This window comes from Beta vulgaris, chromosome 5 (genome assembly GCF_026745355.1).
Source record: "Beta vulgaris subsp. vulgaris cultivar EL10 chromosome 5, EL10.2, whole genome shotgun sequence".
Taxonomy (NCBI): Eukaryota; Viridiplantae; Streptophyta; class Magnoliopsida; order Caryophyllales; family Amaranthaceae; genus Beta; species Beta vulgaris.
In genome coordinates this window covers 7,127,888-7,140,488 of record NC_079206.1, presented here as the reverse complement: position 1 = coordinate 7,140,488, position 12,601 = coordinate 7,127,888, and the positions used below count along the sequence as shown (strand labels likewise).

At 33.5% G+C, this 12,601-nt stretch overlaps 1 protein-coding gene across 1 annotated transcript; it reads right to left on the bottom strand.

Annotated features, from left to right (window-relative positions):
• Nucleotides 1–4,246: 4,246 nt before the first annotated feature.
• Nucleotides 4,247–9,913, bottom strand: LOC104892474 (ABC transporter G family member 14). Its single transcript, XM_010678422.4, has 5 exons — nt 9,657–9,913; nt 8,531–9,302; nt 7,495–7,677; nt 6,278–6,465; nt 4,247–5,145 (listed from the first exon to the last, which is right to left on the bottom strand). The coding sequence occupies exons 1-5, from the start codon at nt 9,759–9,761 to the stop codon at nt 4,489–4,491; spliced, it is 1,905 nt and encodes a 634-aa protein (XP_010676724.1). The 5' UTR covers nt 9,762–9,913; the 3' UTR covers nt 4,247–4,488.
• Between the last annotated feature and the right edge of the window lie 2,688 nt (nt 9,914–12,601).

Sequence of the window (12,601 nt, the reverse complement as noted above, 5' to 3'; positions counted from 1 at the left end):
CCAATCCTCCAAAATCCTTTCCCAAACATAAGTGTTCCCAAGCAACTGCTTCTGTCTTGGCAGTGAAACCATTTCCACTCCATAAAAAAGCTCGACAAATCTGGTTCACTTCCTTTAATATGATTTTAAGAAGAATAAAGACTTGAGCCCAATACCTGTGCAAACTCATCAAAACTGAGTTTATAAGTTGTGATCTTGCAGAATAGGACAGATTTCTAGAACTCCAAAGCCTTATTCTAGCTGTCATTTTCGCCACTATAACATCACATTGAGCTCTTGTGATTTTTTTGGAGCATATTGGTACACCTAAGTACCTAAATGGTAACCTGCTTCTTAGAAAACCTGATACATTCCCTATTCTCTGTATATATCAACCTCAACCATGCCACAAACATAAAATGCAGACTTCTATACATTGACCTTCAATCTAGATGAGGTGGAGAACAATATAAAAGCTATCAGTAACATGTAGACAGAAGTAAAATTCCCTTTGCTACACATGATCAGATCATCAGCAAAGCACATGTACTCTTAAACTGGTGGCACATGATCAGAAGTAAAATTCCCTTTGCTACACATGATCAGATCCTTCTATTTTTCTGGATAAATACTCCATACAAATCACAAATAGGAGAGGAGACATAGGATCTCCTTGTCTCAATTCCCTAGTGGATTTGAAATACCCCTCCTACTTTCATTGATCATCAAAGAAAACATTGGAGTGGTTACACATTTCATCACCAATACAACATGAAACAGGTCTATACTCACTAACATTTTGTGGACATCTAGCCTTAGGTATTAAAGTAATAAGAGTGTTATTTAACTCTTTCAATACCTGACCAGATTGTAAAACATCAAGCACTGCTGCCACAATGTCCTCTCCAACTATGCTCCAGTTATCTCTGTAGGAGATGGTGCTAAATCCATCTAAATCCTGGAGCCTTGCTTCCAGGGATGGAAAATAAGGCTCTTTTTACTTCTTCGGGGGTATAAGGTGCCTCCAATATGGGTCTGTGTTCATTAGTGATAGTGGGGCCTACTGCCTGAATAACTTCTGACAAAACTTTGCTTCTGTGCTGCTCATTTCCACCCAATAATCTCTTGTAATATGAGACAAAAGCTTATGTTAAAACATCTGCATATTCGTGCCATCTACCATGCTCATCATATGGATATTGTAAATATGATTTTGAACTCGCCTAACCTTAATACTCTGGTGGAAAAGATGTGTGTTTTCAGATCACCATCTCTAATCCAGTTCAGCTTTGATATCTTCAACCCCACAACCACTCATGCATTCTCTAATGTTTGTCATTTCCCCACTTCTCACTAAGGATCCAATCCTCTCATCAGAATTCATTACTCAATTAAAATCACCATAAAGTACCCATGGCTCAGTATATTTCGATTTCCTCAAATCCTGCCATAGCTCTTCTCTCATATGCCTTTCATTAAAGGCATATACAAATGTACAATAAAATCCTATCAAATTACTCTTAGGCAGCACATACCAGTGTAGAAACTGGCTAGTTCCTTTAATGACATTCACATCAAAACTCCCTGACTTCCAAGCAAGAATTACTCTCCCTCTATCACGATAACTTGTATTAGAAGTGAAGCACAACCTCCAAAAACTCTCTGATTTAGACTACCTAAGTTAGTAGCCTATATCTTTGTTTTCAAGAGACTAACAATTCCTATAGGAAATCTATGAATATAAGCTTTCACATCTTTTTGTTTTTAGATATTGCTAATCCCCCGGACATTCCAATAAGCTATTCTATCCATTACCAGAGGTAGAGTCCCCTCTACCATCATTATTACCACCTCCTTTATTGGTTTCCCCTGTTTGTATCATATTTTCCCACTATATATCCTTCTAAAAACCAAAATGCGTTACTCGTATGTATAGGATTCACATTTGATGCTCTCACTCTAATAGGCTTCAAAGTCTTTTGGAATCTTTCTGGATCAACTTCTTGTGTCTTCTCTGCAATAGCTACTGCCTTCTCTACATGCTCTTGTGTCTTCTCTGCAATAGCTACTTTATCAGGTTGTTTTTAGGCATCCATACTTTGTGCACTTCTTTCACTCTACATTCCATAGAAACATGCCCTAACTTATTGCAATTAGTGCATTTGCTAGGCTTCCATTCATAGAAACTGATGCTGCTATTTTTTCTTCGTATTCATTAATGAAATACAGATAATTAGGGAACTCTTGTTCAATTTCCACATCCACCAGAATTCTAGCATATTGTATCTTGTCTCTATTTCTTGTAGCTTCATTCCTTTTGATAGTTACCTCTAGTTGCGAAACAATCCTATGTAAAGTTTTTTCACCTCAATACTTTGATCCCAATCTTTAACTGTACCTAGATTGGCAAGGTTTTAATGTCTTCTTTCTCAAAGTCCATATTAGGATTCCAAGGTTTCAAAACAAGTGGTTTCTTATCAAAAAAAGTAATGGCCAACAAGTACAATATCACAAGAATCAATAGCATTAAAATGCACTAGGAACATGCCTTTCTTCACCATGGCAATCTCATCAATATGATACTACTTCAAGATACGCCTCAAGAAACCTTCCATAACTTGTACTGGAGGGTTAGATCCCACCACATAGCAAATTATTGATGATTTCAAAAAATTAATCTCCTCCTCAATATCCTCAAAAGAAATTTTAACAGCTCATTGTTTCCTTCAATTCAGTTTGTTTTTCAGTGTGTTTCACATTATTATTCACATTTCTATGTTGAATATTATCATCAATTCCATTTTCATCATCCAATTCAATCATATTCTCTTGAAAAAATGGAAGAGGGGATATACCATCAATCGATTGATTCTTCTGCTTCTCTACACTTCTGTGGATTGATTGTAGACAATCATTGAATGTTGATAGAACATTCGATTGTTGCTGTAATTGCTGAATAGACGATTTTGGTGTGAGAACGTTGCAAATCCCTAACCCAAAATCTAATGCATCCACACCTAAGATAGATTTCATTCATTGATTTCGTTTTCAATGCCTGAGAATCAGACATTGGACCTCGTTCTTTTCCTTTCTTGTTGCCTGAAGAAACATTATAAGATTTCTCTCTCGCCTTCCTTGCCATGGCGACGATGCACTGGGAGAAACTAGAGAGAGAAAGTTATAGCCGGCAAAATAGACTCGTACCCATTGACCAAACCCGAAACACCCCACCTATAGAGAAAGTCATCTGTATCGATTATGTTTTTCATAACTTGCATTATATTTAGGTTAGTGGTTAGTTAGGTAGTCTGTTTAACGACGAGAAAAACCTAAATCACTATGATCTCATACGCAACAACACCACTTTCTTTGATCACTTTTCACCTCAACAATACTACAAATAGGTTTAAAGGTGAAGTTAAACCATAAAATTCGTTAGATTTCAACGATACTATATATAGATTGTGGAATGAGACTGAGCTATAAGTAATAGATGTGAGTGGCTGGGTAGAAGTACAAATGAGGGGAGGTTATGATGGTGAAAGTGTAGAGGATTAAGAGGGCCGGGTGTGGTGTAAGTTATATGAGATTCCGAATCATTGATCAGAATACATGCACTAAATTTGAGATTAATTAAGAATACACTAATCTTTGATAAAGAAAAAATAGCACACTAAATTTGGGACTAATTAGGAATACACGAAATTTGGGATTAATATATATAGGGCATACATCCCTAACTTAAAATTAATGGTACAAAGTTATATATTGCTCAAACTCCAAGCGCGTTAGCACCTGATTTGGTACCGAATTGGACTGATTGACCTAATGACATCAACCGAGCGCAACATGGTTGCAATTCCATCTTTTAAGTTTTGACACTTATCTTCCCTTTTTTTATGGGTGGGGGGCAATTAAGAACTTCTTTGTGTGCAAATCAAGTAATTTTAGATCGAGTAAGTTCTTACACGTTTATGTTCGAGTGGAATTTGACCATAAGTATTATTTGACTTGATAATATGCTACAAACACCACCATAACAAGTAGTTAGAGCAATTTATATATATAGATGATTTAAAAGAATGGAGGGTAAATTTTACTCAATCCAATCCAAATTGTTTTGTTTTTGAAGGGACTCAATTCAAATTGTTAGTAATAAGCTAAATCTGGTCTTAAACTCTTTAAATTAGTTAGTAGTGGTAATGATTTATAATACATGAATAAAATGCGCAAATCTTGATCATATATAACTGGTCCACTTCATATCTCTCTATATAATACTTATATTATTGGAGTACTTATTCACCTCCAAAATCACGATTTTTCTGTCTAATAAAATTACAATCATTATTACTCCTCAGTCAAAAGAAAAATGGAGAAAACAACTCTTGTATTGTAGCTGTCTAAACTAATTAAGTACGTACTCACAATTATCTCTCTTTCTTTCTCAAAAAGATGTACGTATATATACTGTTTATGATTCTGATCTATATAATTTGAGGTGGCTCATCATCGTACTCGTTGAAGTGCTAAGTAAGCAAGTAGTCTATAACCCACCAACATTAGTCCCAAAACACAAACATCAATCCACAAATGATCAAGTCCCATGGATTTAACTGCAGGAACATCAACAACTTTGCACCATTCCCATTTATTTCCCATCTTGATGCAAGGATAAGTATCATTTTGTTGGTATTGTACTCCAAGGAGTAACTTGTAGCAATAGTAGCTATAACTTAAGTACTTTAGCCACACTATGAAAGGTGGGATTTGTTGAACATAGTATCCTCCGGCTATTAAGAACACTAGGGTTGTAACTGAAGCAAGTGTTGTGGCTGGTTTGATGTCCATTAGTATGGCGCCGATCGCGAGGCCTAGGCTTTGAGCCACCAAGACATTGTAGAGGACAACAATGAGCGAAAGAACAAAGACTATAGGGTTTGGTTTTAGCCCTCCCATCCAATATATTATGAAGACGAAGGCGGTTGGTAGGGCTAACTCCAAAGGTAAGTCTCCTATAGTTCTTGCTAAGAAGTATGAGGATAGTTTGTACATTCCTGATGTACGTTCTTTGATTAGCATTCTTCTTTCTTGTGGGAACGTGAAAACAGCGTTGTATAAGGGGTAGAAACCCCAAAATACTGAGAAGAAAAATATTAACGCAACCTGCATAACAAACAATTATAAATTTATCTTAGATACATGGTTAGATTATTAATAACACGCAATAATAATACTTTTTGTATTCTGAAATAAGTAACACATTTCTTTCATAATAAAGCTCTTACATAAAAAAGAGAAATATTTCACTTATTTTTTTACGAGCAAGTGCGTGTATATGTTATACTATTCACTTAAGACTTACAAGCACAAAAGATAGTGATTTCAAATTGAAGCATGCACAATATTCCCACAAATAAAAAAAAAAACTCATTATCTTTATGTGTCAATTTAATTAATAACTCTCATAGATGCAAGAATTAATATTACAAAGTAAAGATAAATCAGAAGAACCTTGTCAAAAGTTTAAATCATGTTCCACTTTTGATACTAGAGAACTTTAACATCCAAAGATAAATATATAAAGGTACTTTATGTGATTTTTGAGCTTTTTATACCCACCACAAGTACATATATATTACATGACATATGATATATTGTTAAAGATGAAAATGCATACCACATGCAATCCATAAATAGTGATTAGTGAGCTGTAATCAAAACAACTAATCTGCCTAAGGTAACAAATTGTTGAAAGATTGAAACTCTTCTAATTTCTAGAATTGCAATATTTAAGTATACAAATTTTATCTTCTTTTTGACCATTATGATCTTCAATTACCTAATAAGAAACATAATGGAAAGCATTGTTTTGAATAATATATATAACAAAACTGATAAGATTTTCCTGTGATAATTTTTGTGTGTAAATAAGCGACTAAACACAATAATGTAGACGGGATTCAATCCCAGATCTTGATTATCACCCGCACAAAACTTTACCAGCCGAGCTAAATCACATCCACTCATGTGGTAATACTTTATATAACCCAATAATTGTTGGAAAATTAATGGTTAAAAGCTGTTGAATTTATAGACCACCAACTTCAAATAATAGAACTGACGATTTGACGAATATATCATGTCTAACCATAAAGTATAGATTCGTACCATCCATATTAGATAAAGTACCTAGCTACTATTGATTAACACGTTCAGTAGTGAATTAGTGATGGATATTTTCTGGAAAAAAAATGAGGATATATGAAAGAAAGCAATGGAAGAAAAAAAAGCTTACTCGATCTTCAATATGTGATTCTGGGGTGTGCCACCATAGGAGCCCACCAAGAAAGGCAACACTTAAGACTTGGAAGATTCTGAGTCTATTGAATGCTTCAAATCTCCTCTCTTTCATCCCTCTTTGTACCAAAACTTTGAACTGGTGCCACCAGCTTGTGCACCATTGTTCTCCTTTAGTATTTATCCCTATTATTATTATTATTACATTTTAATTAATTATTGAACAAAATAATTACTCATACAAAAAAATACAATTAAATGTATTACAAAAAGTCAAAGTATTTCTTCATACAGAAATACTTATATTTAATTATTTTTATTATTATTTTTCATGGGAGGATACTACTGAAAAATTTCAATATATGAGAATCTATTTTTGATCAATGTTTTACCAAGAAAAAGCCTTTAAAATGATAGTTTATTCGTCAATCTGATGAATTTAATGATATATTTTCCATATTTTGTCAATACATTATTTAATTTGTAATCAAAGTTTGTAAACTTCAACACCAAAAGTTGTAATTTTCTAAATATGCATATATATTGGGACACGCACCTCTAGTAATATCTTTACTACCTTTTTTTTTTACATATGTGTATGTACATAAATGAATATCTCATGTAGGTATGTATAAAATAAAGGTCAATTCATTCACTGATTTTCAATGTCTTAACCTTCTTTATAAATATAGTCATGTATTCTATTTTAAGATTTCTAGAAGAAATAGTATCACTTTTCTTTTTTAAAGTAAAGTAGACCGAATAAACTTCCCTATTTCTGGATTAACATGTGGGGAAATTCCTAGGAATTGCCTTGAACTCCAAGTCTAGGCCATTGGAGGGTAACTATAAAGTACAAATTTTATCATACACTGACTCGGGTGTACAGTGAACATGGTACATCCAAAGCTATTTTTTGTTCATTGCTTTTCTGAAATAATTCAAATGAGCAATATGTACTGAAAAACGAGAGTACCAAATAAACAAAAATTAACCTTATATGTACCACGCACATGGTACACCCAGAGGGTGTATGGTGAATGAACTCGAAACTAAAACCCACTAAGCTATAGCTTTTTCGGCCAATGATCATTTCTAAATATAGAAATAGTTCATCAATATGGTAGTGCTAGATTGCAAAATTGACGTTCATATCATAATATGCGCATTTACTAGTCCTTAGAAGATAAGGGAGTGAAGGAAGTGGTTTATTACTTGCTATGTTTGAAGTATCTTTCTTCCAAGGATAAGTTGTCGTCTCCAAATTGCAAAGTTCAGACTTCAATCGTGTCGATATATTGTTTTCATAAGCAGAAATAAGAGTTTCCCTCACTTGTTTCTTCTCTTGCTCCATTGCCTCACCTTGTTCCATTGCATGCTTTGACTCAGGCCCAATTCCTTCCATAAATAAAAAATAAGATAAAGGACAAAAAGCATACAACCTTTAAGCACAACTTGCTAATATTTTAATTAGTACATTTTACTAATGTAAATTTAATTATTAGTATAATTATGACATGTTAAGCATTACTTAGACAATCCTGGTTGAAGCATAAAGTAAAACAAGTAAAGGTAGTAAATAAAGAAAAAATTTAAACTTGGTCACCTTGAACTTAATCATTTTTGGTGTCCATACATGTTTAATTTACTTTTTAATTAAAGTTAATTAAGATTAACAAGAGTTTATCATGATGCTAGCTAGCAAATAAACCTAGCACACAAATTGGGTGGGGTCACTTTTTGAAGGTAAGTGGCCTAGTCCTAATTTCTTCTCCCACTTCTACATTTATAATTAAAGTTACAATGATGAATGATGAATGATGATCACCTCCACCACTTTGAGGATATGATATAGTATAGTTGGCCAAAGCTAGGCTTACCCCAATCATGATAAAAGTACTATTAAAATTATTGATTTTCCCTTTATCGATATCAACTTTAATCCTTAAAATTAACCAGATAAGTACTCGATAAGTACTCGATAAGAAACTCGAAGTTCCTAGCTAGTTAAAATTAAAGTAGTTTAATAAATATGGTTTTCCAAAACGTCCTCATAATTTTTCTATTTTATTCCCTATATACCTTTTGGTTTTTGAAAATGTTGCGTATTAACTCTATTTTGTTCATGATCGTTTAAAATTAGGGACACCGCAATACTAGATATCTAATATAAGGCAATTTAATTACCAATGATAATAAGCGAATTAAATTAAGTAAGAAAAAATAAACGGTGTTTATAATGTTGGCTTACCACTAGCAAGGTCAAGAAGGAGATCTGCAGGGTTCATTGTTAAGGAGGTAGAAAATCCAAAAGAAGAAAAGTACTCAAGAGCAGACGATGCAGACCCATAATAGATGGGTCTGCCCTCTGATAAAAGAACCACTTTGTGAAACATGTGATAAAGACGACTAGATGGTTGATGTATAGTTGTAATCACAGTCCGTCCTCCCTCAGCTAGACCCTTCAATATGGTCATAATCCTCAAGGCTGTGGTCGAGTCAAGCCCTGAGGTAGGCTCATCTAGCAACAACAAGCTTGGATTAATCAACATCTCTTGACCTATACTAACCCTCTTTTTCTCGCCTCCCGAGAGGCCCCTTACCAATGGGCCTCCAATCATGCTATTCCTCACTCGGCTCAAGCCCAACTCTGCTACCACGCGTTCAACCTGGCCCACTTTAGATTCGTGGGCCAGGGTGCTTGGTAGCCTTAGAAGGGCAGTAAACAATAGGGTCTCAAATACGGTAAGGTGCGGGTATAAGACATCATCTTGGGCAACAAATCCTGTCCGTCGCTTTATTGTACCAGAAAAAGGTAGGCTGTTATACGTAATTTTACCGCACAGTAACTTTCCACCAAGCCTTCCTCCAAGGGCGCTAAGTAGGGTAGTTTTACCACTTCCTGAGGGACCTAGCATGGCTAGGATTTCTCCTGGAAATACCATCCCACTAACACCATTTAGGATGGTCTTTTCCTTGCACTTTATATCTTCCAATTTTACCTTGTATACCACTTCCTCAAACTGTAAAAAAAAAAAATGTTAGGAAGTTACACTAAGGTAAAAAAAAAAATTCAAATTTTCTTTTACGTTAGAAATAAAAGAATGTCTATTATATTTCCGAGTATAGTACCCATATATAGTATACGTGTAATCAAGCTAAGGCTATTTTTGCTATTCATTTGCTCATCTAAGATGTGCATTTGAATCCATCCAAATAAGCAAATGAACGCAAAAAAAAAGATAGCGTTGCGTACAACTAGCTCTAGACATATACAAGAAAATGTCTAGAACTTGTATAGGTATAGAGAAGATTACTAATTTGTTTGTGAAAGACAGAAAAAAAGAAACAATGATAATAATAGATGAAATAAGAACCTTTAAAGTGATTGGGAAAATTGGCTCCAACATCGTTGGGAGATCTTGGAGAGTGTTATTGCAGCCCTGATTTTCAGGCTTTGGCATTATGCAGTTGATGTGCATAAATGACTTCTTAAGTTAAATTTTTTGTTGCGTTGTTTAGAGGTGAATGGTGGAGAAAATAAGAGAGAGAGAGAGAAAGTTTAAGAAGGTGTTAGTTAAAAAAGAAGTTTGGTGTTGGATGTCCAATGCAAAGTGAGGAGAGGGACATATGTATGTATATATAGTGAGAGAAAGAGGACGTCTTGAAGATTGCTTTCTTAATTAGTTTGTTGTATGCTACTTAGATTAAAGTGGGTGTCAACTAAGTTAAGTTTATACTACACTTGTGTATGGGTGCTGATTGGGGCTTACGACAACCTTTTCATATATCTTATTATTAAAGCATTATCATAATTAAAGGTGGTAAACAAGTTGTTTGAATTGGGCTTAGCTTAGGATCATTTAATTTTTTTAAATTAAGTCGATCAAGTTTATAATAACTTATTATGCACTAAAAATCATATAATATGATCAGCTTTTATTTGAAATAATCATCTTTCATATTATCAGTTTTTGTATAATATAGTCAATTTTCTAATATAGTTAGTTTTCGTATGGTACAATCGTTTTTTTTCTTCTAATATAGTCAGTTTTCGTATGATAAAGTCAGTTTGGATGTCGAATAAATTATTGTTGATTCGGTTTACCCAAAATGTAATTTTTTTAAATTAATTTATTTAGGTGATAAGTTTCATGTTTTTGTTCATATCGTCCATCCGATACGGGCCATATGTTTAATGTATTTGTAAACAAAAATTTCTTTTAAGAAAAATCAATTAATAATAGTCTTTTTAATTAATTTTTACACTGATTTGTTTTAATCGGGTGTATTTTATTTCGAGTGACAATTAAGTTAGTTTTGTCAGATTTTATGACACACCACTAATATTAGTAAGTGATGGGATTGATCTCAGTCTAATTGTTACCTTTAATTTCTTTAATACCTTTTGTTATGCTTCTTTGAAGCAAAAATAATATTCTTATCTATCTTCTAATTATATATCATCAATATCGAATTTTGGGCATCGAGAAGACTTTTTTTTTTTTTTTGGCCGAAAGGTACTATTAACTCTAATGTATGTAACTATCTAAGCATATTCTACTTGATTATTAGAATCCACTAGATTTTTATTGGTAATCAATTACTAGTGATGAGTTTATCTCCCTAGTCTTATCTTTTCTTGATTCACCACTATTACCAACTTTGCCCCTCTAATTCTTTATCGTAAATATTCTTTTGTTCGCTCTTCCATTATCGTTATAGACTACGTCAAAAATATTTCAGCCCAAGGTTAGTGTTTAATCAATACGTGTGATCTTACAGCATAGAATATCCAGTGTACTAGTTTTTGATTATAAAGATAATATAGTTAGTTGAACTACTTCTGTCAAAGAAGTTATTAGAATCTACATTCATGGCCAAGTTTAAGAAGCCACACACCGCAAGAGCCATATAGGAACCGCGCGCATAGTGTTTATTATGAACAAGGTAGTATTAAAATTATATTGCATGTTGGGCGGTACGGTAATTATATTAATAACCAGTTATTAGGCACGAGCTATTCCCTGAGTAAGAAAAAAATTCATTTATTGATGTAATACTTTATGATAATAACACTAAATACAACTTAGTCTAGTGGTTAAGGCTCTAGCATATGTATTGTACATGATATTTTATGAACTAAAACTCCCTATTAGGAAGAGCGCCACGTGATACAGTTTCTTGTTTATGCATGCCTTTTAATATATTTATATAGATTCTAAAAGTGAATATATTCTATGGATAATTAACAATTTAACATTCTTTTTTATACATGTAAGATTTTTTAATATCGGGTTAAGATAATATGACTATCAAATAAACAATGAACTCTATATTTTTGGCTATTATGAGCGACCTTATGTTGTAGGTCATTTTGCACACTGGATGATTCTGATTGATTATCAAGGCAACTAGGGGTGATAATGAGCCTGACAAGCTCGCGAGCAGCTCGGGCTCGGCTTGGTCAAAGCTATTGGCTCGTTGAATCTCGGCTCGAGACTTAAACGAGCTGAGCCGAGCTAGGCAAAGCTCGGCTCGTAAAGCTCGTGAACAAATCGATTATTGATTTATACTAAAAAAATTATTTTATATTAAAAAATATTTTATATTAAAAAATTGTTTATATATTAAAAAAAAAAATTTATATTAAAAAATTGTTTATATATTAAAAAATATTTACATACATTAAAATTATATTAATCATTTCTTTTAAGATATTAACTAAGGCATATAGAAGAAAGATAAAAAGAAAAGGTAAAAACAATTAAAAAGAAAAAGAAAACAAATTCTAAATGAGCATAAACGAGCTCTCAAGCTGAGCTCAAGCCGCAAATTCTAATCAAGAGCTCAAGCCGAGCTCGGCTCCCCCAAGCTCGGCGAGCTCACGAGTCGAGCCGAGCCCATGAAAAGTTAAACGAGCTCGAGTCGAGCCTAGTGCTATTCGAGCTCGGCTCGCTCGATAAGCACCCCTAAAGGCAACCATAACAAAAGTGGTTCTTGTTTGACCAGGCAAGATCATCCTGATCAAGATAATTTGGATCGTCCATCAAGTTTGAAGAACGTAAACTTTCGACCTTCTTCTCTTCAACTTATTAACTTCGTTACAGCAAAATAAGATTCAGGAAGTACAATTTAGTTTAAAACAAGGAAAAATTTCCAAAAAAACTACCTTTTATAATATTTTTATTTAAAAAAAAGTACCTTTAAAAAATATCTTGCAGTAAATTCCTTTCAAATACAGGCCCACTTTACGATTCTAGTAATGTTTAATAGTTAAAACGAGGTTTGATAATTAAATACGTACTATGGTAACATGAAA